Here is a 25,530-nt window from a genome sequence, read left to right on the forward strand (position 1 = left end):
GACCGATGATTAAAGGTAGTATGTGATACTATGGTGCGGGACACCTAGTCACCACTACTTTGGTACAACAGTTATGGAGGGTCCAATTTTCCCTCATTTTCTTATCCATCTTGGGAAAACACTGCATTTGATGAAAGAATCAGCTTCTCAAGACAGATTGTCGAAATACTTAAAATTGAAGGAGTTATAATATTGGCCCAAATCTATTTTGCCAAATTACCCGATATAGATAGGCGCTTATTATGTAATCACTATGCAAGGTCGAGAAATCCTTGGCTACCTACTTGTGTATAACACTGTGAGTCCTTATATAGCTACTGAGTACCATTAAATAGCTCTGCCCACTGCGAAGTCCTCGTTTTCGTGACCTCAGAATTAAAATTTTTCTCCAGCACCGATTTTGCCACTGTCCAAAAGTAGCGGTGACTAGGTGTCCCGCACCATAACATGTAACCCACATCCCACGCACTAATGGGGTAGTGGTAACCTCAGTCGTTGCCACCAGTTCAACGGCTTTCGGATTCGACTGGCCGCGAGTTCGATTCTCCCTTAGTGCATTGAATATGGTAAATACCTTTTGTGCTCCCAAGTGAAATACACAGTACCATTGACCAACGGCACAACGCAACATTGCCACACCTGACCAAGAGCTCCATTTGATGAAAATTACACGGGTTGTACACGAGTAGAACGATATATACAACCATTGGACGAGCCAGCTGCAGGTTCACTCATCCGACCGTCGCCTTGCATCTATCAACGGACAATCCACTATAAGAAGAAAAATGAGAACACATCCTCTTTACGTCAGGCATCAAGACATACCTAGAGGCGGACGGGTTACCCCACTAGATGATGATGGACATTTTATTCAGAGCGCAGCTGAAGAGTAAAACCAGGTACGTACCCAGCTGGGAAAATCCACCCCGCTCCCGCTAGCGCCGAACACTGCAAAGTTCAAGATGAAGAAAATAATCTACGAAGATCATTGTCAAGATAAAACACATTATAAGGAACACAGGAAAATGCGCACCTGGCTACCTCCGTCCTACGTCCCAGCGTGTTGTTGGGTAACCTTGCATGAAGTCAGGAATATGAAGACTCACCAGAGCAGCGCTCATGAGGTAGTTATATCTACGCGCTTGATTCAGCATCGAGAAACGTGGAAAGGCCAAGCAAACTCACTTCTTGAACCAACGAGGTCTCCGCGTACGTGCCCACCTGAAACGAGAAGATGGATATGAGCCAAACATGAAAAGCATTGATGCTACACACCACTGCGAGGCGATGCCAATGACATAGCACGTCCACCATTGGCCGTTCACGGAATAGGGAAGATAACCCAGGTAGCTGGAAACAGGCCTCAGCCAATGAGCAATTGCGTAGGACGCTGAACTCACTTCGCCACAACGGGAATGATAATGTACTTAAAGAAGCCCGTCCTGCACATACCGTTAGTCCGCTCGTGAGAAGCATGTGAGTGTCACATACTTCTTGCCAAAGACTTTATGGAGGCCAAAGAAGACGAAGGGAGTAAGGAAGCCAATCAAGATGGCCATCGGGATCCAGAAGTACGTCGAGTGAGGGGAATACATCTGCTTCGCCAGAGCCCCCCAGGTGATCGCCTGGGTGTTGAAAGACTGGGCATGCCACCCCGACCAGAGACGTGTGCCTATGGGATCCACTAATTCCGCTCTATGCGCACTGATGATGCTCTTCATGAGGACGTAGTTCATTATGGAGCCAACGACAGTGCCAGCAATTTGGGCCGTGAAAGTAGCCCGAGGAGGGATCTGGAGGTGGAGCATTGTCAGACGTCGGGACTATCAAGCGTGGTGAAACGTGTACTCACTTTACAATACTAGTTGCAAGGCATAAGTGAAACTAATCATACGTCAAGCGCCAAGTAATACTCACCTGGCCGAGCTTAAGATCTTGCAAGAGGTAAAGTGCTTGGTACCTTTTATATACCGCATCAGCGCGAGAACCCCTGCATAAACGCGCTGCGTACCCTGTGCTATACCCATACAGCTTGGCGTACATGTTTGCGACAGGTTTGCCTGGATGCACGTAGGCAGCGATCAATTGGACCAAACCTTGCGTCGGTTGCGAGAAGCCCCTGCGACAAAGATGAGACACTTCGAATTCAAGGTATGAACGGACCCACGTCACAGCAGTGACAAAGCCCAAGAACGTCGTGATGACGAAAGCTATGCTGGGGTTAATCTCTGCCAGTAGGTTTGGAAGGGGGGGGGCAACACGTACAGATAATCACGAAGACGAGCATGGACCACCCGGGCAGGTAGTTGGTGTGAGTATACAAAGTACCACACCCGACTGCGAATGAGCCAAGCAGGATCGAGATATACCACAATTGCGGTACTTCCGGATAAACCTTCATCTCTGTTCTCGATCAGGACTGGGTGAGCACTAGTGCAAGACGCAACATACTCGCAAAATCTGCAGGGAATGGTGTGAGAATATGATTCTAGGATACATCGATGGCCCACGTACGAGGATCATCAACATCCCTGACATTCCTGAGGAACTTGAAACCAGAGAACGCTGCCTACAATTCAAAGTCATAAGCCACTTCGCCAAGCGACGTGGCAAACAGCTCCAAACCTTGAGTTCCTTCCAATGCCAAACCAGCACGTGAGAGAAGCTTGCTCCGACCGCCAAGTTGTAGCACAGCAGCGAGAGACCATATGTCGTAGTTAGCCTGTTACGGAACTAAGGTCAGGTCGACGCAATTTGTGTTGCTGACTTATTTACCATGGCTGGCCAACCTGAGCATACTTCTCCGGGTCGAACTCTTGCTTGTCATTAAGAATCGTCGTTTGGTCGTAAGTCGTGCCGTTGGCGTAGAAGAGCGACTGTGACATCCAGGGGAGTCCAAGGGACTATATGATTACTTGTTAATGGACAACCTCGCAAAAACTATTGCGGTAGCCCTCACCTTGCCGCTCCAAAGGTCGGAGTACTTGGGGTACATCAGTAACAGAGGAATGAAAGAGGCACGGGGGTACTCACGTATGCACTAGTCAGAAGAATGTAACCTCCAAACATGCCAAGATAGGCAGATATCTCTGAAAAAATGATACGTTTAGACGAATTATTTGGGGGAGAATTCCCATACGTGTTTGGAGCGGCCAATAGAGCGGATTTCCTTGGCTGATGAGCGTCCTGAAGCCACGGATCAATCTTCGGTATTGGGAAGAGATACAGAATTTTGGCTACCAGTCAAATCCGAAAGAGAAGAACCCGATCCCCTCGTTGGAGGAGCCGCCACCGAAAAAGTTTCTGAAGTGTTCTGATTATGCAAGTCCAGAGACACGCAGGCTCTCCACATACCTGACGAAGTCATGCTTCCCATGATCCGCGAGGCACACGATGCTGAATGCCGTCAGTAGAGCTGCAACGCCTGTTGTTGAGAAGCCCCAAAGCTAACAACAACGCAGTAATGCTTACGGAACATCCAGGTGCTGTCGATCTTACTTGAGAACTTTATCGCGTGAAATTACTCAAACGGACTCACGGTATGATCTCCCAGCAGAAGATGGCGGTGAATACGATCCAGAAGAAACGCATCTTCTTCTTGCTGAGATAGTTACCAGTGTGCATACTTTGCACTACGAAGAGGTTCGTCGTATACAATCATCTGGCCATTCTCGAAGAAAGCCACTTACACAGATTGACCTGGGGCACCGTGGCAGGGTACAGCGCGTACGTGGGGACTGTGCAACGACATTATATCCGTCCCTGAACGGAGCAAAAGCCAGTATATACTCACAGACTAGCAGCACTCGCAAGATCCCCGCGAAACCATAACCCTGGCGAAGTCAGCCGGTCAGCCGACAAACTGGAATCTGATGTCGATATGCGTGGGACGTACCAGCAGTTGACTGGACAATGTCTGGAAGATGGCCACAGCAGGGTGAAGCTTTACGCCGTAGAAGAGGTCTAGCGTGGAGATGATGCTGATGGCGTCCGCCGTAGTCGATGCTGTGGAGGAGAAGATGACGATGCAAGCATGCTCCTTGATGTTGAATGGGCCTGGGTTCAGGTAACGGAACCAGCCCTTGGTCGGTATAAATTCTGGGGGCGTGTGTCAAAGCTACCGAAGGCAAATAGACGGTCGCTTTCTAACTACTTACGAGCCATGGCGCGTCCCAGGACATACGAGATGATCAGCTGGAAGAGTGCAGATACAGTTGCGTTCTGAGGCTTCCACCAGTAGATCTCGGACAAGACAGAGCCTTTGCCGCGAATTAGTGCAACCAACCGGCACGGACGTCCATGTACTTACCGAATGTTGCGAGACCCAAACCCAACTGGAAGAGGTTCAACTGAGGGGTACAAGGTACGAGGAACAGCTATCTACTCACAAACCAGAACCTGAAGGTCATGGCGGGGAGCGTAGGATCATCATCCGTATGCAGGATCTGAGAGATGAGCTTGTCAGTGCAGCGACCGTAACATATCACGGGCCGTCCTCACTTGAGTAGCGATGTCGGCGGCGTCATGGACGACAGCCTCCGTCTCCTCCGGCGGTATTTCTAGTACCTCCGTCTTCTCGAGGTCGCTGTACGCGTCCTTCACGTCCTTCACGACCGAGGCTTGAGACGATTTCTTCTCATCGAAAGAATCCCCTTCCTGCGCATGGGATCTGCGGTTGAGAGTGGGGATGTCGTCTGCGAGAGCCATAGCGAGCCAAGGACAAGCTTTCACGGGTCGGAGGAGACGAAGGCCTCCAGGTACGAAGCAGGCTCATTATAACCTGCTCATGTGCGCGGCATCGCAGAAGCATATCTAGGCACCGTGGAATATGTTTAGTCTGGCAAATCCAGATCCTTCAATGATAAGGGTGGATGCAGTGCTGGAGCACTAATGACTCCCGTTCCTTGAGCAGGTCTGTGATAACGTTACGACGTCCCTCTCCAAAAGAACTCCGGTCAGGCATCATTTCTGAGAGGGCGAGTCTGACCTTCCATGGGTGGTAAAAGTAGCTGCACTGCGAACACGGTCGGATTCAACATAGGTCATCGGAAGTTCAGAAGGATGATGTACATGCGAAGAACGCTCCGCCCAGACCGATAAGAGGATAAGAGCTCTCCACAGAGATCAGTTAAATTTGGTCTGCTTTCGGATGCAGCGTCTTGGTCACTTGCAGCAAGTGATAGGGCAGGGGGCCGACGAACCGACGATAAGACGTTCATCTGGGCAGCTCACCAGCCATTTCGGTTATCATACCCTTCGAAACTGAGGAATATATGCTCGATATCAAACAGTTAATGACGCCCCCCTCAGCGGATAACGTCAGGGGCAGGCCCAACGTCAATACAGAAAGGCTGGCCACAAAGTGGAACATGTCAAAACCGCATTTATTGCAATCGTCAATGATAAACAAGTTCGGAGAAACCGGACGAGCGCTGAGGTTCGCGGGTGGCGGTGCCCGCGCATGAGGGAGCGGCAAACAACGGTCAACACATTTTCCAACCGCAATGGCCATTGACGAGGCGCAACGCGAGGAGCTGCAAGGTGACGCCGCCATGTTGTTTCACGCTGTCTGGAACGCATCTGACGACGCTGCCAGCTCGTCTCAAAGCTCGGGACGACCATCTGCGCGAGTCATGGGTGCGCGCCATGGAAGCTCGCATCGTCCGCGATGAGCTCAAGAAGTGCCAGAGGGGCGAAGGTGTTAACCACCTGGAGAACTGCAAATGGCTGGCGGACAAGTACGCGAACATGCTGAAAGAGAACAGGGTGAGTGCTTGTCGTGTCTCCGGCTCACGTCGAATCTTAGTCTCGATCCTGCGTAGGTCAAGGGCTATAAGATGATCGACATATGATAGTGATAGTCCCTTGTCTTTGTCGTGCCTCGGCAGTGGAGCGGCAACACCAGGATTAATAACCAAAAGCCCCGCTATTGCGGTGGATAACGGCGGTCGAGGTCGATTGCAACTGGAAGACAGAACGTCCTACACAGCGTCCTACACATCAGTGTCCAGTGCGGCACGTCCTAAGGGAAGTGATTGTAGATAGAACCCAACATTGGATGGTCGCAAGTAGCTCACACATGTGCGACATTCCCGCCAATTCAAGCATTTTGGCAATATGAAGATAAATAGCAGGTCACTACTGAACGACCCAGTTTTCGTCGCGCACGGGACGGACACCTCACTTCTTCCCCTTCCTGCGCCTCCCCTCGGTTCCACTCGTCTCTCCGCCGCTCAATTCATCCCCGCTGCTCGCCGCGCCCTTCCTGCTTTTCGACTTCTTCAAATGGTGCTCAGGGATCCACTCCTCCTGGTACCCGCCCGCACCAGTGGCAGTGACCGTACCGACCGGCGCACTTATCGCCTCTCCTCGCGGCTTGCGCGCCTTCTTCGGCGCAGGAGCGTACGTCTGGTAAGCAAAATATCCCACCGCGCCAAGTATACCCGCGACCATCGCGTACGTGGATAGCCTTTGACACGGCCATCAGTATGAGCGAATGATCATGCGGTTCACGCTACTCACATCTTGAGGTCAAACCATGACAATTCCGGCTCGACGACGGTCACGATCGAGTCATACGCCGTGACACGGTATACTTTATCCTGACGCACTTTGTCAGCTTTGTGATCTCGAGGAATGGTCTATGATCTTAGCTTACGTCGGCGAGGTGTTCCAACCATATATTCAACTTCAGATCGCCGGGCTGTGCGAGGAAATGGTTTCTGTCAGCCGTAGATCTCGCGTTTCGTGATTGATGTTTCCAGTCACCTTGAATCTGAACCGACGCATCAGATGCGAACTGAATAAGCACCCAGAATCGAGAAGTGTGCTTACTCGCTGTAGAATGTGTAGGGCAACTGAATCCTCGTCCCCTCGAGTAACCTAACCCCGTATGTAAGACTGCTGGTCTGTTGCACAGTCGTAAGCCGAGTACGAGTGCAAGCAGATGGGACGAGTGCCTCAAAATGGCAAACCTACGTTCTTGATCAGAGCATTCGTCTCTGGGTGGTGCACGGAGCCGGCGATGCTCAAGAGTGTCACGTTCCGATCAGAGGTGTTCTCAATGAATACATCCAGCTTGTTTCTCTCGCCATTGACGACGTCTGTTTTCGTCAGGCACAGCCCAAATCAATGGAGGGCGCTAGCAGTTACGAGGGGTGCGGACGCACGTCCGAATGGATTGTCTTCGGGAAAGACGGCAACCGCGAGAACAGCGGGCTCCTCAGTGTCCCCCACCGGTGCTGTGCAATTCAGGCATGCTCGTCAGCGTCAGACTCCTGTTCGCCAAGAGAGATCTCACTAACAGGCAGAGACCGCTGCCAGAAACCCCAGCGCTAACCCGCCCCTCAATATGTTCCGGAGATGCATATTGCAGCCAAGTAAAGAACGTCCCGTAGACCAGAAAATACACCGTATATATTATGAAGCTAGAGGTGAGTGTACCGAGATATGACGAGATCACTTCGCCGAATGAGTGCCTTGCCACGTCCGATGAGCTTAGGGCAGGGCAATAAAAGACACGTGACCGCGACGCGTCTCATTAGCACGTCGTCCGACTGCATCGGAGCGCAGGACAGTATCGACTCGGCGGGATACGGCGTATTCACGACTAACCATGTGGGTATAGGATAACAGCAAGTGATGAGCCGGATTCAAACAACAACCATCTGGACGCCAGGCCGTCACCGACCGTTGGGAATCGATCAAAGGGGCTCCCGAGAGAGAGAGATTCTGGGGCTCCCGCGGCCATCCCCCGTTAATCCGTCAGGAGCCCGGGCGCCAGGGAATTGGCTGTCCGCGTATTGATCACCGACAACAATAAAACATAACCGGAGCCTTCAGGATATATCGCTGACACACATTGCGTCGTAGAAATTTTACTTACGACAATCCGGCGCCTCGAGGCGCGGTGACTGAGTAAATATCCACCCAGCTGGGTCATGCGGAGAGTAGCATCCCACCTCGAATGCACTGTATAACGATGTTACTTTGTAAAACAGTCTGATTGTCAAGGAGTTATACAACAGGTAGGAGAAATCCACAGTTACGGTCATGCACCGGCCCCTCTTTTCCTCAACAGGTCCTTGGCAATTTCTTCCACGTCGCCAGCGGGATCCGGTAACCAGAAAGCCTGACAACAGGGCGTCAACTTCTCAAACGTGACGTCACTGAAACCAAAACATACCAGTTCAGATCCCGCAGAGCACATCATGGCAAGGCGAGGATTGAACCTGACACATCGGGACGGCCCTGGATGGCCTTCGAGAACCGCTATCGGCTGCAACCGTGCAGGAGGAACCTTCAAGTCCACACGCCCGGATCTCGAGGGTAAGTTCTGGACGTCCCATACACATATCTTCCCGTCAAGACTGCCACCAACAACAAACTTGCTGTCTGGTGTCCAGGATACCTCTTCGCCACTACAGCCTCGCACTGGCGTGATGCCGGGCGGTGTGTTCAGGTTTCTCCGTTCGAGTCCTACGTGCCCTTCCAGTTTTGCGAGTAGGTGCCCATCAAAGGAGTCCATGATATAGTGCGCGTCGCCTGAGCAACCCACTAAGAGGTACTTCCCGTTCATGGAGAAGGATATGGAGCTCATGAAGATGGCGCGAGGAGGATAGCTAATCTGTGCCAGAGTGGGGTCATCAAGGGTGATGGCAAGGAACGGAGCCTTGTCAAAGTGGGCTGAGTCGTAAAGCATTATACGCTGGAAGTCGTTCACGGCGACAGCAAAGATGACACCTTCGCTGTCATACGCAACGATCGGTGATGATGGTAAGTTCAGGAGGCCCCGGCATGTCGGGGTTCGCAGATCCCACACTCGTACTGTCTTATCCAGCGACGCGGATATGAAGCCATCGTCCACCGGTGACATCTCCAGACTAACGACCCGCTGCGTGTGGCCCTTGAAGTACTGAAGATACTTGTTGTCATGCAGAGAGTGATACCTGATGGTGTCGTCCTCTTTTGTGGAAGCATAGATAATTGCGGTATTCTTGTGAGTGAAGCGAGGCAGGTCGACACCATACTTCTTCGACTGTAAAGTCTTGAGATGCCTATGTTCGGATAAGGAGTAAGTTGAGCAATGCATGTCGAGACATATGCGGAGGAGACTCGCTTGCTAGTTTTGCAGCTATACAGACGGAATGTCTCGTCCTCGGACGCCGTGATCAACTGGTCTCCTCTATCATCAAAACATATGCCGGTGATATGCCTGGGCCCCTGCATGGCTGCATTTCTCGACGCGAAATTACCGGGACTAGGCGGTGGCACCTGCTCTACGGCTCCTTTGAATATCTTTGCCGGCTTCAGCTTACTCTGCGCCTTCGGTCAATCGAAGCAAGCAACTAAATGAATTCTCATAGTCACCATCAGCGCCGGTGTCAGCGATAGTGTACTCGGACGGGACGGGCCCGCTTGAACATCATTGTTGGGTGGCATTGCAAGATAGACTGGAGAGGGCGGACAATCCACGCAGGAAGGCGCGCCGCCACAACATGTCGGAGTTTGAAACAACTTCTTGTTAGGCTACCACTCGCAATATGGCTGAACAGGACGAATCCGCCAAACTATGGAAGGTCAACCGGACAATACACGAGCTCGTCAAGGATAGGGTCAGCGTCTCCGTCTCTCGCGCACGCAAACCTCAAGTGTCTTACGCAATATGAATCTGGGGCAGGGGTATCAAGTGTCCGACGAGGAGATACACATGGACCTTGCAACGTTCCGGAGCCATTATGCCAATAGCGGGGGCAGCGTGGAGTGAGTTCAATATCTGCTCTAGTTCATGGACTAGCACTTATTGTTTGAGCCCGTGCTTAGCCGTAACCAGCTAAATTTCTTCACCAACCATACGTATAACCCACAAGATCAAATTTTCGTCTTCTTCTCAGAAGAGAAAAGCGTCGGCGTGAAGACCATGCGCAAGTACGCGGCGGCTTCTAGTGTTGCACGCTGCGCGGACTGACGACGTCCCTAGGTTACTCGGCATCCTGGAGGAGAAATCGATCCAGCGGGGCATTATCATTTTTCCAGGCAACATGACGCCCTCAGCTCGGAAAGTACGTATTCCGTGTAGTTGGTGTGTCATATCCTTACCCGAAATTTAGGTCATTGTTGCTATGTCGCAACAGTTCAAGCTGGAGGAGTTCTCCGAATCCGACCTACTCGTGAATATCACGCACCATACGCTAGTACCGCGGCACGAGGTACTCTCTCCGGAAGACAAAAGGATTTTGCTAGAACGATAGTGGGTTCCGATCTTTGGACGTGGTGTATCCGTGACTAAGTGCTCTTTAGCCGGCTGAAGGAAACGCAGCTACCGCGTATCCAGCTGGCGGATCCAGTTGCTCGATACTATGGCCTCAAGCGAGGACAGGTCGTCAAAATCACAAGACCAAGTGAAACGGCTGGACGCTATGCGAGCTATCGAATATGCTTTTAGTTGTTTTCCATGACTGTGTCTCTCGACCCCTTGACGGTTCATCGCCTGCACATCACTGTACTCGGCTATTATAATTTGCACTCATGTATTTGCCCTCCTCTTAGTTTTGTATCCCATCAACGGTATTTTTGCGGTCTAGGAGAGGCGCTCCAGCGCGCTATACAAGTGTATCGCCTCCTTGGGGTTAGCTTCAAAACCAAAACGTCATCGAACCCGGACGATTCGGACCATCCTTATCAGCACTAAAGCAGCAAACGGAGCCTTTTGCACGCCGGTTAGGCGTCGAGGACTTGGATCCGGCGATCAGTATCGTATGTCCGCCTTCCATAAGGGAAGAAACTAAGTCTCTCGCTTTGTCAGACTGCTGAAGATCCTGAGGATCTCACATTGCCCAGTCATTGTCTCGGCATGCAGAGTACTATCTTACCACAAACTAGTGGCCATTACCGGTGGTGATATCTGTGGGTCATGTCCGCTGAACGCCCTATCTACCCTTATGTCGTAAACAGTCAACTCGGTTCCACCTCGTGTTGCTAAACTGCGCAATGACAGAGTTTCAGACTTACCTGCCGATCTCGTCGCTAAAGGCAAGTGTCTCAACTTGCAGTCCTGGGTCGGTGGGTCCCACCATCTGTATGATGTCTAGTCGGAACGTGCCCTACCCCAGCCTTGATGCGCTACATGCCGCAGGAGTCATGGCGATGCGAGCTTATTTCAAGTAGTTTGCGGTGGTACCACCGCGGTGCCTACTAAGCGAGCCGTCCACCCTTGCACCGTATGTTTTTCTGGATCACCTCCTGCCAATAGATCTTGCCGTTTATTCCGGAGGAGCGCTGTGACACGGCAATACCGTGGCCTGCAGCGGCGTTTTGGAACATGGGTACTTTTACGCCTGAATGGGGTCAACGAGGACGAATGAAGGCTCCATCCAGTAGTGCCGCCAGTCTCCTCAACGAGTAAACCTAGTAGTATCAGGAGCTGACCCGTCCATGGCAGTTCATATTCTAGGTCACTCACTCTTCGCCTTGAGACTATCGATGGGTGAATGGTCCAATTACGCATAGAACGGTCTTCAAGGGCCGAGACATCACGTAGGCAGTACCTGGAACGTAGTAGAGATCAGTTCGCTTTCAAATCGAATCCCCAGGGATCAGCGCCTCCATGGTCGCCGAGTGTGGCCGAAACGTATAAAAAAAGACTTGCGCGCGCAATGAGGTCGAAACCACGAGGATGTTCGGGATGCCCGTGTGTTTCGAGCGGGACAATGGATTGTGAGTTACGAAGGAGCGGTCGGGGAACACGAAGATAGAACGTCGGAACGATCAGAAAATCCCAGAGACGGATCGTCGACCATTCGTCGCACTGGACGTCGGCTGAGACCATCCGGCACCAGTGCGTTCCTGTAAAGAAACTCCGGTTCAACAAACATGGAAGACGGACGGTAGTCCTGTCGAGCGAATCTTCCTTAGAAGGATACGCGTCATAGTACCTTCCAATCCGGATGGATGTGGCAAAGCTTGCAAATCATCCCGAGTACCGAGCAATCGTACATTCACCGCTAGCCCCTAGCCCGGATACAGCAGTCCATCCGTCTCAGTCTCGGCGACCAGCACAGACCATCGGCATGCTAATTGATAGATGGTCTGAGAGTCGAGCTGTAGAGTACCTGCGGCCATTCCACGCGACGAGGGGTCAGATATCCGTCCAAATCGGAGCCGTTTGGCTGACATCTGACAGACCGGTGGCGGGAACGCGTAGGTGATAGATCTAATAGAATTGCCGAAGGCCACGCCGTCCACCATAGACGCCAGTCAGATCCCGAATACCAATGCAGGGCGCTTCTGTCTAGGAAAGGACCTTCCACCTATCTGGGTGGCACGGACACTCGATCGTGGCAGCCAATGAAATGGTAGGCTTACGCCGTTGCATTTGAGGTACCATCAATACCCGCGTTCCCGACTGGGTGCTGGCAGGCCTGCAAACGCCGGAGCCATGCAGCGGGTAGCCATTCCTTCGTCGTACGATCTCGAGGCCGAAATCTGGTGGCCCTCCCAGTTCTAATTCTTTTGAGCGGATCTCAGGGTTGGTTAGACTGTGGGTATGGGGGCAGTCAGTCAGATGGGCCGTCATGCGACTTACTGGGCCGCCTTGTCCTACAAGCCGCAACACTGGTAGAGCTGAAGCTAAAGTGGCTGCCTACTAAACAATGCGTACCTATGGTGGCGTCATATCACGGGCAGCACGGATATCCAAGTGCGCAGGGGCTCTGGCCATAACGACCGGGTGTACCACTGGGTTAGGCCGCAGTGCAATCAGGCAGATGGCCACTTTTCGTGGACAGCCACTGCGACGTTGCTCGAGCTATCAATCAAGACCACAGCACACGACCGCCGAAACATTCCTTGTTACTACGGAAGTGGACGAGATATAGAAGTGTAGCATACCTATTTTTGCTGAATACGCAGACATTGCGCAAGTCCTTCGCTGGATTTAGGGCTGACACATGGCAAGGAGTGCGCTTTTTTGATCAGCGGGCAGTACTTGGAGCGTCGGAGCCGGACCGAAAAGCTTGCGACAGAATTTTAGTCTGGAATTGTGTATAGCCGCACAGAAACATGCACATCGTATCGAATTTCCGTAGGACGGCCGGCGTTCAAGGAGTCGAGTTTCCTGAAAGGTAGATGAGGCGGATCAACTTTTGAGAAGCTCACGTTCTTAGTCGTCCCAAGAAGGCACCAATCTGCTTCCGTCTTGTTATGAAACAATCAGCAAGATCGGGAGTCTTGGATCTCGACTTGTTGCAACCAGCCTGAACGCCGTCCATTAATTTCGTGCATTAGAACTGCAGAGCTTCAACCGGCGGAAATTGAGATGAAGAACAAAAAGCACATTAACTATGATGTCGGGCAGTCACATCGTGCTGATTTCGACGCGGAACTAGGCCGTCCATTTCTGTGGGATGCGAAACTTGGTCAGACCTTGGTCAACCTCAAGCGCTCAGGGCTATGACTCGCAAGGAACAATATTCCCCACGTTTGCTCTCCGCGCAGCTTCATGACGCCTTGTGTCACTGTATCCATCCCCTGGCCGTAGGAAAATATGTTTCGGGAAGTTGCTATCGATCTTGAATACCAGATGGCCGTCTACCGGGCCATCGTACAGCATGCCGGCACAGACGGGTCTGCAAGACGACGTAACGTCCCTTCGCTTAATTCGTGCGCATGAGAAGGCCGTACATAATCGATTTTGCGAATAATCTCGTTCATTTCCGGGATCTCGATGAATTTTTATCTTCAGATCTTGCCTCCCGACACAGCTGCAAGTACGATAACTTCCCGGACAGAAACGCGTCCGGGCTATAAAAGCCCTGCCATGTTTTCCTGACAGTGCATCGTAGCATATCCCCCCTCCCCAGATCCACAGCACAATGTCTCCCTTCGCACCTCTCCAGCAATTCTACCTTCCGGATCTACTGGCGGTCGTCCCTCTTCAAGGCAGCACCAACCCTCACTACGACAAGGTCTCCATCGAGTCGTCCGCCTGGGTCAGCAGCTACAACCTCTTCACGAACCGGAAACGCCTCTACTTCGTCTTGGGTAGCAATGAACTCCTTGTCTCGCACACGTATCCTTATGCCGATCGCGACCAATTCCGGACATGCTGCGACTTCGTCAACCTCCTCTTCGTCATAGACGAAGTGAGCGACGAGCAGAACGGCTCCGACGCCCGCCAAACCGGACTGACCTATGTCAATGTTATGAAAGACCCGAGCTGGGACGATGGGTCCGCGCTAGCCAAGATGACGAGAGAGTGAGTTGATCTGCGACCCTGAGACACGAGTTTAAGGTTGACGTGATCCGTTGATAGTTTCCGACAACGTTTCATGCGCCATGCCGGCCCTGGATGCCTGCGCAGATTCCTGAAGCACTCTGAGGACTACGTTGAGGCTGTCGCGAAAGAGGCTGAATACCGGGAGCGTGGTGAAGTCCTTGGGAGGGATGCATTCCGCGACCTCCGCAGGGAGAACAGCGCAGTCCGCCTCTGTTTCGGACTTTTCGAGTTCTGCCTCGGTATCGATTTGCCCGACGAAGTCTTCGAAGACCACACTTTCATGAGCTTATACTGGGCCGCTTGTGACATGGTTTGCTGGTCAAACGTAAGTCAGTAGCTTATTTGGTGTGGCTTGTCATTGACATCATGGTGCTGTAGGACGTCTACTCGTACAATATGGAACAAGCCAAGGGCATTGGTGGCAATAACATCGTCACGGTGCTCATGCAGGCCAAAAACTTCACGCTCCAAGAAGCGTCCGATTACATCGGCAAGTACTTCACGGACTTGATGCAGCGGTTCGAAGCGGACAAGAAGCGCCTCCCTTCTTGGGGCCCCGAGGTCGATGAGGCCGTCGCGGGTTACGTGAGAGGGATGGAGAACTGGATCATTGGTAACCTCGAATGGAGTTTCGAGACTCAGAGGTACTTCGGCGCCAATCACGCTGAGGTCAAGCACACACGCCTGATCACTCTGCTGCCGCGGGAAGATTGAGATTGACTATAGCTTTCGTACACGGTGAGTCATGACCTCATGGCCGCTGCACTCGGTACTGACTGCATCGTGTCCTCAGCTACACGACACGACCTATCCTATAACGCTACTTATCTTGCAAGCCTATTTGATTATAATATCTTGACTGAATCGCCTAGACTACTTTAGGACAACATGTATTCTAACGTACGGTATCATTATCTTGTTATTGTGGAGACGCCTCAGATGAAACACCTGTGCTGAGTGAACGTTTCCCTAGTAAGTAAGCGAGCGTCAACGAGGCCAGCATCGTGCCCAACATATGTGATTGGCATTCACACCAAAAGTCGCGTGTCCCGCAATCGCGACAATCCCGTATATCCCTCTCGCCGTGAGCTTCGCATCAGGATTACTGAGCAGGTGGACCCGTGTACCGGCAGGAAGCTAGCATCTGTATCCATGTTTCAGAGAAGTTCCCATCACCCCAAACGAAAACCGAGCCTCAGGCTTCCGCTAAGTAGGACAATGCGGAGTACCAGTTTACCATCCGCGTTTTGGGGTGCAGTGACAAAAGTAGAGAAGTACTGCTACCGCGGGGGGCCAACGTGTTATGCACTGAACGCTGACAACCTTCCGTACGTAGACGATGCGATTCCAAAATAATATGTACCCGAGCAGGAACGAAGATTGGAATTGGAGCAGATCGCGACGAAATTTTCTATTTCTCCAGAGTTGCGCCGGGGGGCTTGCCAGCAGCACTACTGAACATGCCCATCACAGCACGCCCGGCATGACTGGGAAGTGATATATGATATTCCACTGGCAATGTAAATCGCAGCACAGCCAAGACCACGGAAGATCCGGGACAACATGCCGTGGATCTTTTGATCTATGGCGCGAAGATCGGTCTTCAGCTTCAGCTTCAAGCTTCATCTCTGCCTATTGTTCCACGACGTCATACAGTCGACGTTCGATCGAGCCACCTAGCCTTAGAGTCTCGGAATCCTGATGGTCCATGTTCGCGGTCCGCCACCATGCACGTTCACTCACGTTGCTACGTGGTTGATTGAAGGCCCGACAATGCAATATGCATGAATGTGGACCGACTGAGGTATTCTGGGCTCAACTAAGCAAAGTCCAAAGAAGAAAGCTGACCCAAACAGATACATGGTTCGGCTGGATCCCGCGTAGTATTGCAGTGAACGCCTGGTATGACCACTTCGAATAGCACGTCCCCGCCGAACTGTTGAGTTGATCCGAGGGAGGTCAGCTAGAAGTACTGAAGGCAGGGGCGAGGAAGCTCAATGCCAGACGTCCCCGCGGCCGTCTGGAAACCGGAAGCGCAAGGAGAGGACGTAGTATGATTTTGACAAAGTCTCTGTAGCGAACGTACGTTCCGTCCGTCCGAGGTCTTGCTGCAAGGTAAACGCGCCGGAGACGCTCTGTAGCCGCGGTCAAAGTTAGTACGGGTACGGACAAAGTGGGATAGGTCCGACGGCTCGGGGACGCTGTGAGAGGTGCCTGCTGCCAGGCAAAAGCATGGTTTGGTGTGAACGGCTCCCACAAGGAACACGGATGAATTCCACACATTCTGAATTGAGGCGCATGTCAGATGTAATGTCGCTAAGTGCATAAGTGACTCCGCAGAACTCCTTGACCTGAAATCTGAATAGCGTTTTAAAGTTTCTCCTGAGATAGATTGCGCAAAGTAGTCTATCTAGGAAGCCAAAGACTTCAGATTAATACCCCGCTGTTGAGCTTAGCGACCCACAAGATCGAGAACCAGATTCGTGCAACGAATTGCCAGCAAAGGCACCTTCGTAGTTTTGGCAGGCCAGATCATCAGAGACAGGTACACTGCACCCGACATTGGTGCCTTGGATATCTTGATCCGCGGCCATCCACACGCACAGCGCGGGACCGGACAGGGAGTACATAGACCGAAGGAACTTTGTCGAGCTTCGCGAACTGGCTAAGCTTCAGGTTCCCTTCTTGATCGGACGCCCGCGTCGTCGTCAGTGAATCGCGAGCTACTTGCGGCATCCGCATGGCGCGCACGACTTAGCTCCTCCGAGGACACTGCTAGCGACAAACGAGGGAAGTCGATAGGAGAACCAGGTAGACGTCGCATTTCGATCCTAGCGCTGGCCCTGCAGATAAACTTGGTCTCGGGCACACATCGTCAATCGGATGCATCAGGCTCCGGCATTTATTTCCTTTGTAGCAAAAGCAGGCACAGCATCCCAGCGTATACCTTGGACCTCCTGAGATCATGGATTGTCTTGCAGTTAGCCATTCAATGTCGACCAAATATGCACTGAGTCCAGTAGAGACATGACAAGGGTACGTGGATGACGTGTCACGCCCGCGTACTTAGTAAAATGCCGAAACCGGTAATCTATCATCTCAGCAAAGGTCATCCATGCAGTGAGGGAGCTCAATATTCAACGGTGGCAGAAACGCTTCCATGACTCGATATGCGGTACCTAACGTTACAGTGATATGTGTAGATCGCCTTACACCTTTAACTCGCCTTCGTCAAGAGTCTCCGGCAGCTGCGACCTACTAACGTCCTCTTTACCGTAGCATACTCTTTCCATTCGCTCAGATCGTAAACGCGTAAACCCCCGAACGGGCTTGATCCGCTGTCACTAGAGCAAATGCTTATAGAGCGATGGGTGCCACGAGTATCTCTCTTGATGAATGAGTGTCAGACGTTCTTGCGCAAACCTAGAGAAGAGCTCAACTGACAGTACAGGACGGCCCTCCGCCTCAGCAGAAAACCACTATTCGCGTCTATATCACGCGTCTCTCGCATCTCGTCTCTTTGTGGACTGCCTCGCAGTTGAGATCGCAGTACGGCATAGCGCATCTCACGCACTTGTACTTGCCCCAGTAACCGCACACACTGCAAATAAGGCGAGGTGGTTCGTTCGGAGGAGGCACGACGGCTGTGAGATAGGTTGGGCAATTGGCTGGTAGAGAAGATATTCCCTGTTTGGGTGAATTAGTTACTACCGAATATCAGGGAATAGTGTACGCACAGATTCCTCAATGAGGGTAGTCAGATTCTTCCGGTAAAGCAATGCAGTACGGACGTTCATGGTCGACTTCTTTTTCCTCCCATGCTCCCGTTTGTCTGATATTGTCTGACGAGCACGGCCTCGGACGGATGACCCTCTTTCTGGCTCTTCATCATCGGCGCCGGTAAGCGTTGCAGAAGGCTCAGTATAATTAGAACGCTGGAGTCAGTCGGAGGATGCGTTAGCTGCGCTGGCTAGGTAAACCTCAAAGAAGACCAACCTCGAGTTCCTCAAGATGTTTCTTGGTCCGTTTGGCTAGCACATCAGGGTCTATCCATACTTGCGCGTTCGCTGCGGTACTCTGTACCTGTCTCCGAGCTGCGACAGATATGTTCCTTCGCCTCCAGGATTAAGGTAACGACATACGTCGACCACGCTTTGGAGGCATCTTGGTAGTATGATCCCGGACGCTACGGAAACTATTTGATGAGACGCAGATATTGCGGACTTGGGAGTCGCCACAGATGCCGACTTCGCAGACCAGGTCACCAAAACATGAATCGGAGATGTGGCCGACGCCACAGCGGCCGCTGCCGACGGTCGCTCGTGAGACAATCGGTACTTAGGATATGAGCACGCCATCTGCCTTGACTAGGCAGGCTTCCGAGATTCCCAACTTGCTGCCAGGTCAAACGACTCTGGTCGACGTCTTACTCTCTGACCACCACTGCCGGGTAGCATTAATGGCCGCTCAAAAAGCCTCTGGTGCGCACGATCTGCCGACGCCCGACCCAGAGTCCCCTTACCGTTCGCGCAAGCCGTACCGCTTCTCCACCTTATGTGCGACGGTCGACAATCCCTTCGCAAAGGATCAATACGGCTCGAGTTCGGTTCCTATCTACCAGACGGCCACGTTCAAGGGTGTTGCAGGGGAATATGACTATACCAGGAGCGGGAACCCTACGAGAACACACCTCGGTAAGCACCCGTTTGTCCGTGCTCGAAGGCTGTTGCACTGCTGCCGAGCCGTTCATTAAATTCCGTTCGCTGCCTACGGATACCAGTCTACTCTGTCATACACACCTTGGTATTCAATCGGTGAATTGACATATCAATTATCCATAGAACACCATATTGCAAAGATCTCATCGGCCGGCCATGCATTCGCTGTTTCGTCGGGAATGGCCGCTCTGGATGTGATTACTCGCTTGCTCAAGCCCGGAGACGAAGTCATCGCAGGAGATGACTTATATGGCGGCACCAACCGCCTCCTAACGTACCTGAAGACGAACGGCGGCGTTACCGTGCACCACGTAGACACTACCGTCGCGGAGAACGTCTTGCCCCATGTAAAGGCAGGCAAGACCGCGATGGTCCTGCTTGAGAGCCCGACGAATCCCCTGTTGAAGATCGTCGATCTCCAGAAAATTGCAGCGGACGTGAAAGAGCGCGCTCCTGACGCAATTATCGTTGTCGATAATACCATGATGAGCCCTTATTGTCAGCGGCCCCTGGACTACGGTGCAGACATAGTGTATGATAGCGCCACGAAATACCTCAGCGGCCATCATGACTTGATGGCAGGCGTAATAGTATGCAACAGAGATGACCTAGCGAAGGTATGTCCCTTTCTGCTGTACTGGATGTAGCACGGTCACTAAGGCTATGTTAATCTAGCACATGGCATTCATAATTAACTCTGTTGGGAATGCACTTACGCCCTTCGACTGTTTCCTCCTGCTTCGGGGATCCAAGACATTGGCGATCCGCATGGACCGTCAGCAATCTACGGCTATGCGAGTTGCCACTATGCTCGAGCGGCTGGGCTTCAAAGTAAATTATCCCGGGCTTCCTAATCACCCTGGCCGTGAAGTTCATGAACGCATTGCTTCCGGCTATGGTGCGGTCCTGAGCTTCACTACTGGCGATAAAGCCCTGAGCGAGAGAATTGTCGGGGCGACTCGCCTGTGGGGTATCAGCGTCAGTTTCGGCGCAGTCAATTCATTGATCAGTATGCCCTGTGTGATGTCGTAAGTGCCCTCTGTCTTGCAAATTGGCCGTTCCAATCCACTGTACATTTCAGACATGCTTCCATCGACGCCGCTACCCGTGCGGCCCGGGGCCTTCCGGAGGACCTCATTCGTTTGTGCGTGGGAATCGAAGACCCCGAAGACCTATTGGACGATCTCGAGCGAGCATTGCTCGAGGCTGGCGCTATCACTGTTTCGGCTAACGCGGACGAGCACCAATACGTGCGCACGACTCTGCCTAAGACCGAGGTGTCCATCAGTCGTGCTGTGGAGAAGTTGGCGTTCAATGATTCTGGCTTGACCAGGCGGCCCAGAGAATATAGAGAATGGATGGTCAGTGCCCCTGGCAAGGTGATTCTCTTTGGAGAACACGCTGTCGTCCATGGCGTGGTGAGTAATAGGGATAGATTGAGGACCTGCTATGACTAATAAATCATTGCATTGCATAGACGGCAGTCGCCGCTTCAGTCGACCTGCGTTGTTATGGCTTGACAACTCCCAGACATGACGGGAAATTGTCTGTACAGTTTTGCGACATCGAAAACTTCTATCATGAATGGGATATAAATAATTTACCGTGGGACGCCGTGACGACCATACAGGTTGGACAAGAGCACCCTGAACAATTAGACCAAACTCTCATGGAAGCCATCTCAACGAGGGCTCTACCGGCATCCATTGATGCAGCTCCGAAGGCACGAGGCGCGGCCACCGCATTTTTGTATCTGTACATGATTCTGGCGCATGGGGGAGAAAGGTGGGTGTCCGTTTCACAGCTTCTTTGCGTAGCTGTGCATGCCAATTCATCACGCCTTTCAAGGCCTTCATTCAATTTCTCTGCCAGATCTACTTTGCCTATCGGGGCAGGGCTAGGATCGTCGGCATCGTTCTCCGTTTGCGCAGCAACTACACTGCTACTTTTACACCAAAGGATCTCTATCCCTGCCCTACCCGCACCTACAAGAGAGGGCCACGGCAGTGATCCTGGGCATATCCATGTGTCTCACCAGGGCCGGCGTGCGATCCCCCCTCCTGTAGCCGAGGAGGTCAATAGATGGGCCTTCGTTGCAGAGAAGATCCTTCACGGGAATCCTAGCGGTGTTGATAATTCCGTTTCCGTGTATGGAGGTGCCTTGGCCTATACCAGGGCTGGGTTTGGCAAGAAGAGCGGCATGGAGCCTATTCATGGGTGCGTATCTCAGTCTATAGCGGCCGTGACATCGCACGTCAATTTCATGTTATTTGTGCATAGCTTCAAGTCCTTGCGTTTCCTGCTTACCGATTCCAAGGTGCCTCGGGACACGAAGAAGCTTGTAGCGGGAGTTTCGGAAAAGAAAGCAAGGGTACGCTGCTTCTCACAAGCTCCGAATCGACCTGCGACTCAGAAGTCGTGCTCTAGGAGCCTGAGGTCGTCAACGCTATCCTAGATGGCATTCAAAGTATTAGCGACGAAGCCCGGCGCGCCTTGGCTGATCCTGAGCTGTCACGTGAAGCCTTGCTCTCGGCTCTATCTGTGAGTCACAGTCGAATGAATCTTCGCTCGCGGTCAATTGAACCGATGCGTTTGTCGCAGGCACTCATCGATGAGAACCATGCCCATTTGGTTTCGCTGGGGGTATCACACGCATCTCTGGAGGCCATTAGAGCCAAGACCGCTCAGAGTATCTACAAGCTGAGCACCAAGCTCACCGGGGCTGGCGGTGGCGGGTGCGCGGTCACTTTAGTCCCTGATGGTTAGTCATTACTCCCGTCGGGTCATCGGATTCGCTGACGTACTTCCGTAGACATGCGAGAAGAACTGTTGCAACAGCTCATCTCTGACTTGTTGTCCGACAATTTCCAGCCTTACCTAACGTCTGTGGGTGGCAGCGGACTGGGTATCCTATCCCCGTACGGCCAGGATGCGCCCTTTACGCCGCCTGAAACCCCTAATGATGCGAATGATGAGGCCTACTTATCTCGTGAGCCGTTGAGAGCGACCTTCCAGGAGAAGTCCGTCTTAGAGTTGCCCGAGTGGGCCGAGTCTCGCGGGCGGTGGCTGTATGTCTGATACGTGAGGTTGTTCTGTGGTACCATCTATCCTTCTGTGTTATGGAGAAGTCAGCACCCCAGTTGTTCTATGTTGGGTCGGTTGTCTGGCAAGAATATGTTGACATGTATCTTGATCTAGTTTACGAATGTTTAAAGTACGGCATGTTATTTCTTGCAAGACTTCCCAAGCATGAGACCTCGGGGTCTTGACGTGTTAGGGATCTACGTTGCCCTCAACATTATCCTCTGCGCCGCTGGGCTAGCTTGAAGAGGTGTGGGTGGGTGCGGGGTTCTGTTGTACAGTTACGCAGGACGCGTCTTAGATATCCACAGGGTGGGGTCGCGTCAGAGCGCTAGATTCTTATGGAAATGATAACAAGAAGGCGTTATAGTAACTGCTATTATAATTATAACCAAGAAAGCATACTCTTGAGAGTAATACAAGTGATCGTAGATATGGCAAGTAAACTGCACTGGTAGTTTGAAGGAGTCATAGAAAAGACGAAACTGGGGCCAGACAATCTGAACAGGAATAAAAATAACAGTACATAGCATATCGAAGGCTAGACGGAGCAAGCTGTACTAGTGATCGGACAGGAAGGGAGCAATTATATATGGAGTCTTGTAATAGGAAAGACAAATTAGCTGTACCAGAACGTTGGGAAGAACCAGGTAGTATATGATATCAAAAGAAGTGCGAGCCGTCTACACTGGTAATCCAAGAAATAAACCTCTGGACCTTGGGTCTGCATCTGAAGTGGATCACTTGATGTATGACAAGATAACACCACTGTACTGTGATCTCTGAGTGACTGTGTCAATGGGATAAAACTGTAGATACTCACTTTACTGGTCATCATGTTCCTCTTCCCGGGGACGGAGGACGACAAGGCGTGTTCTCTTGACCTTTGATACCTCGGCGCCGAAGTACCTCTGGGTCTCCAGACTCCATTCGAGGTTACCTATCATCCAGTTCTCCATCCCCATGATATGCTTGGCGATGTCCGCGTCGTCAGACGGCCCCCGTGACCGCAGTTTCCTCTTATTCGTCACAAATGTATCGACCAACTGTTGGAAGTGTAGTCCGATATAATCGGCGGCTTCTTGAAGGGAACAATTCTTCTCCTTCATGAGCACGGTCATGACATTATTGCCGGTGTGTCCCTTTGCTTGCTCCATGTTATAAGAATAGAGATCCTGACAAGATGGTGTTAATCAGCCAGGTCGTGCTCAAAACACATAGTACTCACGTTGGACCAGCAGACCGAGTCTACAGCGGCAAAATACATGTCCATGAAAATCGGATCCTCAAAGACCTCGTCAGGCAGGTCAACACCGAAGACGTATTCCAGTAAGGCAAAGCACACTCGGACTGCGCTATTCTCCCGACGCAACGGGATATACGTAGCCAAGGTGAGCACTTCCTTCTGCGCTCGTAGCTCTGCTTCTTGGGCGACAGCGTATACATACTCCTCGAACCGCTTGATGAATCGGCGGAGGCAGCCCGGGCCTGCGCCATTGCCCAGTCGACCGCGGAACCTGAGAGTGTGACGTCAATGAGGCGGCACGATGCATCCTTCCTGAAAGCCTGTACATACTCTCTGGCCATCTTAGCGAGGGTCGAGCCGTCGTCCCACTTGGGATCTTTGAAGACGCGCAGGACAGACAGGCCTGTCTGCAATGCTTCATCGCCTGACTGTTCGTCGCTGACCTCGTCAATCACGAATAGTAGATTGACCAGATCACAGCAGGTTCTGAACTGCTCGTAGCCAGCATAAGGGTAGGCATGCGAGACCAGAAGTTCATTACTCCCGAGCACAAAGAAGAGGCGCTTTCGGTTGGTGAATAGCTTGTAGCTGCCAACCCAGAGAGAAGACTCCGCAGCAGCCTTCTCGTAGTGAGGGTTGGTAGATCCTTCAAACGGAGAGATAGCAAGAAGGTCAGGAATATAGAACTGCTTTGGAGAGGCCATTGTGAGCTATGTCGAGAGAGGGCGAGTGCTGAGACTTAGGAGCTAACCGTCCAGGTTTTATACCTGTGGACTAAACAGTATTGGAAAGGACCAGGAGATTGGCTGAGGGAAATGCGAACCAGACGGATAAGAGAGTATGCCACCTTTTCTTGGAATAGGACATTGCGGGGGCTATGGTCGCCGATTAGCCTCCATCGCAAGGGAACAGAACGTCGCCTATGCCGGCATCCTGACTCTGGCGCTAGGCGGATGCGAGGCTCCAGTAGATCGAGCGGCTCTTCGGAGTGTCAACCGGATCTACGACAAGACGTTGAGTATCCGGCGGCCGGATATGAAGACGGAAGCTGGCAATGTGGAAAGTTGTCTGAACTCGCATGAGTCAAGCAGCGACGTCATGCGGGCATTAAACTCACATCTGGCATAGTGTTCAGGGTATACAAGCACCTGTCTGACCTGAGCGGGACAGATACTGTATTGGCCTGGTTGTCTCTAAGTTATCGGCCTTGTAAGGTATGGCTTCACTGCCACGACCGTGGAGAAGGATGCCAGAATGAAGTCCTATAATAACGCACTATGTTAGCTTTGTCTCTACTGCGCTACGCAGGCCGACGATCCACTCCCCCAATGGCGCCGATGCCATCGGTCTCGATTTTGCTTCATTAAAATCGAGTTCCGGGTCCTCTAACATACCTTTCCCAATGTTCCGCACTCGTCGTCCTGACCGTGAAACGACGGTCTCTGACAATGTGTGTCATTGGACTTGACATCTCGGTATCGCACCTGCAGCGAGGGAGTGCCATTCATTCTCTGCATGTCAATAAGGAGAGATGGAGCATCACGTTTCGAACGGATCTCTTGTCTCGCAGTGAGCGCCTTGTTTCGAATACTACGTCAGAGGGGGAAGTAACGTTCTGAACTCCCACTTACGAATCCTGATACCAGAAATAGCTTACAGTACCTATTGATTTGGCCGTTCTCCCTGCGTGTCGACGTCTCCGAGCTTGCTCGATAACCCTGAAACCGGCGGAAATGGCAGTGGGTTGGCTTCACGCTGGTTGAATGTTGAAACTTAGTATCTAAGCCAAATAGTCCCTGTACACGGCGCACGCGTACTGGTGTATGCACGATGTGCTGCGTCGTATTTTACAGTCATTTGCATATGAAACCGAAAATCGGGTTTCCGTGAGCATTGTTTGTTCGAGCCAAATATACCCATATGCAGTAATGCGAGATGGCTTCTTGTGACTGTGTGACTCTGTAGACTGCAGCCCGCCCTCAGGCTGACAAACTGCATGTGCTGTGTAGTCTGTTGTAGACTCGATCTCGTAGCTCATCAAGGTAGATAGCAGGCTCTCCCTCAATTACTGATCGCACGAAGTTCATATCCTGCATGTCCAGAGTGCGCGGCCGGCCTCGAGGTCTAGCATTCGGGTTGATGACTGTGCCGTATTCCGTGTACTAGTAGAGTCGGGGAACTTCGAAGACTGTGCTTATGCTGCATCCCGC

At 51.9% G+C, this 25,530-nt stretch overlaps 10 protein-coding genes and 1 non-coding gene across 11 annotated transcripts; 5 read left to right on the forward strand and 6 right to left on the reverse strand.

Annotated features, from left to right (window-relative positions):
* The first annotated feature begins 465 nt into the window (after positions 1–465).
* On the forward strand, positions 466–557 carry GLOTRDRAFT_t101. The gene has a single exon. It is a non-coding gene; the product is annotated as a tRNA-Gly (tRNA).
* A 174-nt stretch (positions 558–731) lies between these two features.
* GLOTRDRAFT_131986 (OPT oligopeptide transporter) lies at positions 732–4,707 on the reverse strand (the record flags this gene model as incomplete). Its single annotated transcript, XM_007870819.1, has 32 exons — positions 732–771; positions 826–848; positions 908–976; positions 1,034–1,048; positions 1,107–1,134; positions 1,186–1,221; positions 1,276–1,350; positions 1,401–1,442; positions 1,492–1,793; positions 1,853–1,861; positions 1,918–1,960; positions 2,012–2,119; positions 2,168–2,210; positions 2,266–2,403; positions 2,452–2,460; positions 2,515–2,569; positions 2,626–2,722; positions 2,776–2,903; positions 2,960–2,983; positions 3,034–3,089; positions 3,140–3,186; positions 3,241–3,303; positions 3,355–3,415; positions 3,472–3,485; positions 3,539–3,632; positions 3,690–3,737; positions 3,794–3,833; positions 3,896–4,098; positions 4,158–4,259; positions 4,310–4,334; positions 4,389–4,445; positions 4,501–4,707. The coding sequence occupies 32 exons, from the start codon at positions 4,705–4,707 to the stop codon at positions 732–734; spliced, it is 2,301 nt and encodes a 766-aa protein (XP_007869010.1).
* A 797-nt stretch (positions 4,708–5,504) lies between these two features.
* On the forward strand, positions 5,505–5,852 carry GLOTRDRAFT_131987 (uncharacterized protein; the record flags this gene model as incomplete). Its single annotated transcript, XM_007870820.1, has 3 exons — positions 5,505–5,541; positions 5,597–5,766; positions 5,823–5,852. 3 exons carry the CDS (start codon positions 5,505–5,507, stop codon positions 5,850–5,852), a joined length of 237 nt encoding a protein of 78 aa, XP_007869011.1.
* A 328-nt stretch (positions 5,853–6,180) lies between these two features.
* On the reverse strand, positions 6,181–7,368 carry GLOTRDRAFT_107542 (uncharacterized protein; the record flags this gene model as incomplete). The annotated part of the gene is made up of 7 exons (XM_007870940.1): positions 6,181–6,469; positions 6,523–6,602; positions 6,659–6,722; positions 6,835–6,908; positions 6,979–7,103; positions 7,170–7,241; positions 7,305–7,368. 7 exons carry the CDS (start codon positions 7,366–7,368, stop codon positions 6,181–6,183), a joined length of 768 nt encoding a protein of 255 aa, XP_007869131.1.
* A 682-nt stretch (positions 7,369–8,050) lies between these two features.
* Positions 8,051–8,875, reverse strand: GLOTRDRAFT_46856 (WD40 repeat-like protein; the record flags this gene model as incomplete). Its single annotated transcript, XM_007870517.1, has 2 exons — positions 8,051–8,131; positions 8,186–8,875. The coding sequence occupies 2 exons, from the start codon at positions 8,873–8,875 to the stop codon at positions 8,051–8,053; spliced, it is 771 nt and encodes a 256-aa protein (XP_007868708.1).
* Positions 8,876–9,509: 634 nt separating this feature from the next.
* On the forward strand, positions 9,510–10,619 carry GLOTRDRAFT_112075 (RPB5 subunit of DNA-directed RNA polymerase). The gene is made up of 6 exons (XM_007870821.1): positions 9,510–9,614; positions 9,680–9,762; positions 9,823–9,927; positions 9,980–10,061; positions 10,110–10,249; positions 10,300–10,619. Exons 1-6 carry the CDS (start codon positions 9,543–9,545, stop codon positions 10,442–10,444), a joined length of 627 nt encoding a protein of 208 aa, XP_007869012.1. The 5' UTR covers positions 9,510–9,542; the 3' UTR covers positions 10,445–10,619.
* A 3,252-nt stretch (positions 10,620–13,871) lies between these two features.
* Positions 13,872–14,989, forward strand: GLOTRDRAFT_131990 (terpenoid synthase; the record flags this gene model as incomplete). Its single annotated transcript, XM_007870822.1, has 3 exons — positions 13,872–14,254; positions 14,312–14,600; positions 14,654–14,989. 3 exons carry the CDS (start codon positions 13,872–13,874, stop codon positions 14,987–14,989), a joined length of 1,008 nt encoding a protein of 335 aa, XP_007869013.1.
* A 2,406-nt stretch (positions 14,990–17,395) lies between these two features.
* GLOTRDRAFT_79912 (uncharacterized protein) lies at positions 17,396–18,549 on the reverse strand. Its single transcript, XM_007870823.1, has 5 exons — positions 18,418–18,549; positions 18,272–18,369; positions 18,013–18,210; positions 17,720–17,962; positions 17,396–17,663 (listed from the first exon to the last, which is right to left on the reverse strand). The coding sequence occupies exons 1-4, from the start codon at positions 18,437–18,439 to the stop codon at positions 17,765–17,767; spliced, it is 516 nt and encodes a 171-aa protein (XP_007869014.1). The 5' UTR covers positions 18,440–18,549; the 3' UTR covers positions 17,396–17,663; positions 17,720–17,764.
* Positions 18,550–18,663: 114 nt separating this feature from the next.
* GLOTRDRAFT_117473 (cystathionine beta-l) lies at positions 18,664–22,240 on the forward strand. Its single transcript, XM_007870824.1, has 10 exons — positions 18,664–18,969; positions 19,117–19,610; positions 19,669–20,021; positions 20,075–20,411; positions 20,471–20,778; positions 20,842–21,210; positions 21,274–21,364; positions 21,421–21,534; positions 21,595–21,754; positions 21,806–22,240. Exons 1-10 carry the CDS (start codon positions 18,735–18,737, stop codon positions 22,069–22,071), a joined length of 2,727 nt encoding a protein of 908 aa, XP_007869015.1. The 5' UTR covers positions 18,664–18,734; the 3' UTR covers positions 22,072–22,240.
* A 462-nt stretch (positions 22,241–22,702) lies between these two features.
* On the reverse strand, positions 22,703–24,048 carry GLOTRDRAFT_79917 (terpenoid synthase). Its single transcript, XM_007870825.1, has 4 exons — positions 23,651–24,048; positions 23,303–23,591; positions 22,898–23,249; positions 22,703–22,847 (listed from the first exon to the last, which is right to left on the reverse strand). Exons 1-3 carry the CDS (start codon positions 24,022–24,024, stop codon positions 22,899–22,901), a joined length of 1,014 nt encoding a protein of 337 aa, XP_007869016.1. The 5' UTR covers positions 24,025–24,048; the 3' UTR covers positions 22,703–22,847; position 22,898.
* A 1,251-nt stretch (positions 24,049–25,299) lies between these two features.
* On the reverse strand, positions 25,300–25,473 carry GLOTRDRAFT_46446 (uncharacterized protein; the record flags this gene model as incomplete). Its single annotated transcript, XM_007870484.1, has 1 exon — positions 25,300–25,473. A coding segment is annotated over one exon (174 nt), but the record flags the coding sequence as incomplete, so codon positions are not given.
* Positions 25,474–25,530: the final 57 nt, after the last annotated feature.

This window comes from Gloeophyllum trabeum, assembly GCF_000344685.1.
Source record: "Gloeophyllum trabeum ATCC 11539 unplaced genomic scaffold GLOTRscaffold_00012, whole genome shotgun sequence".
Classification (NCBI taxonomy): Eukaryota; Fungi; Basidiomycota; class Agaricomycetes; order Gloeophyllales; family Gloeophyllaceae; genus Gloeophyllum; species Gloeophyllum trabeum.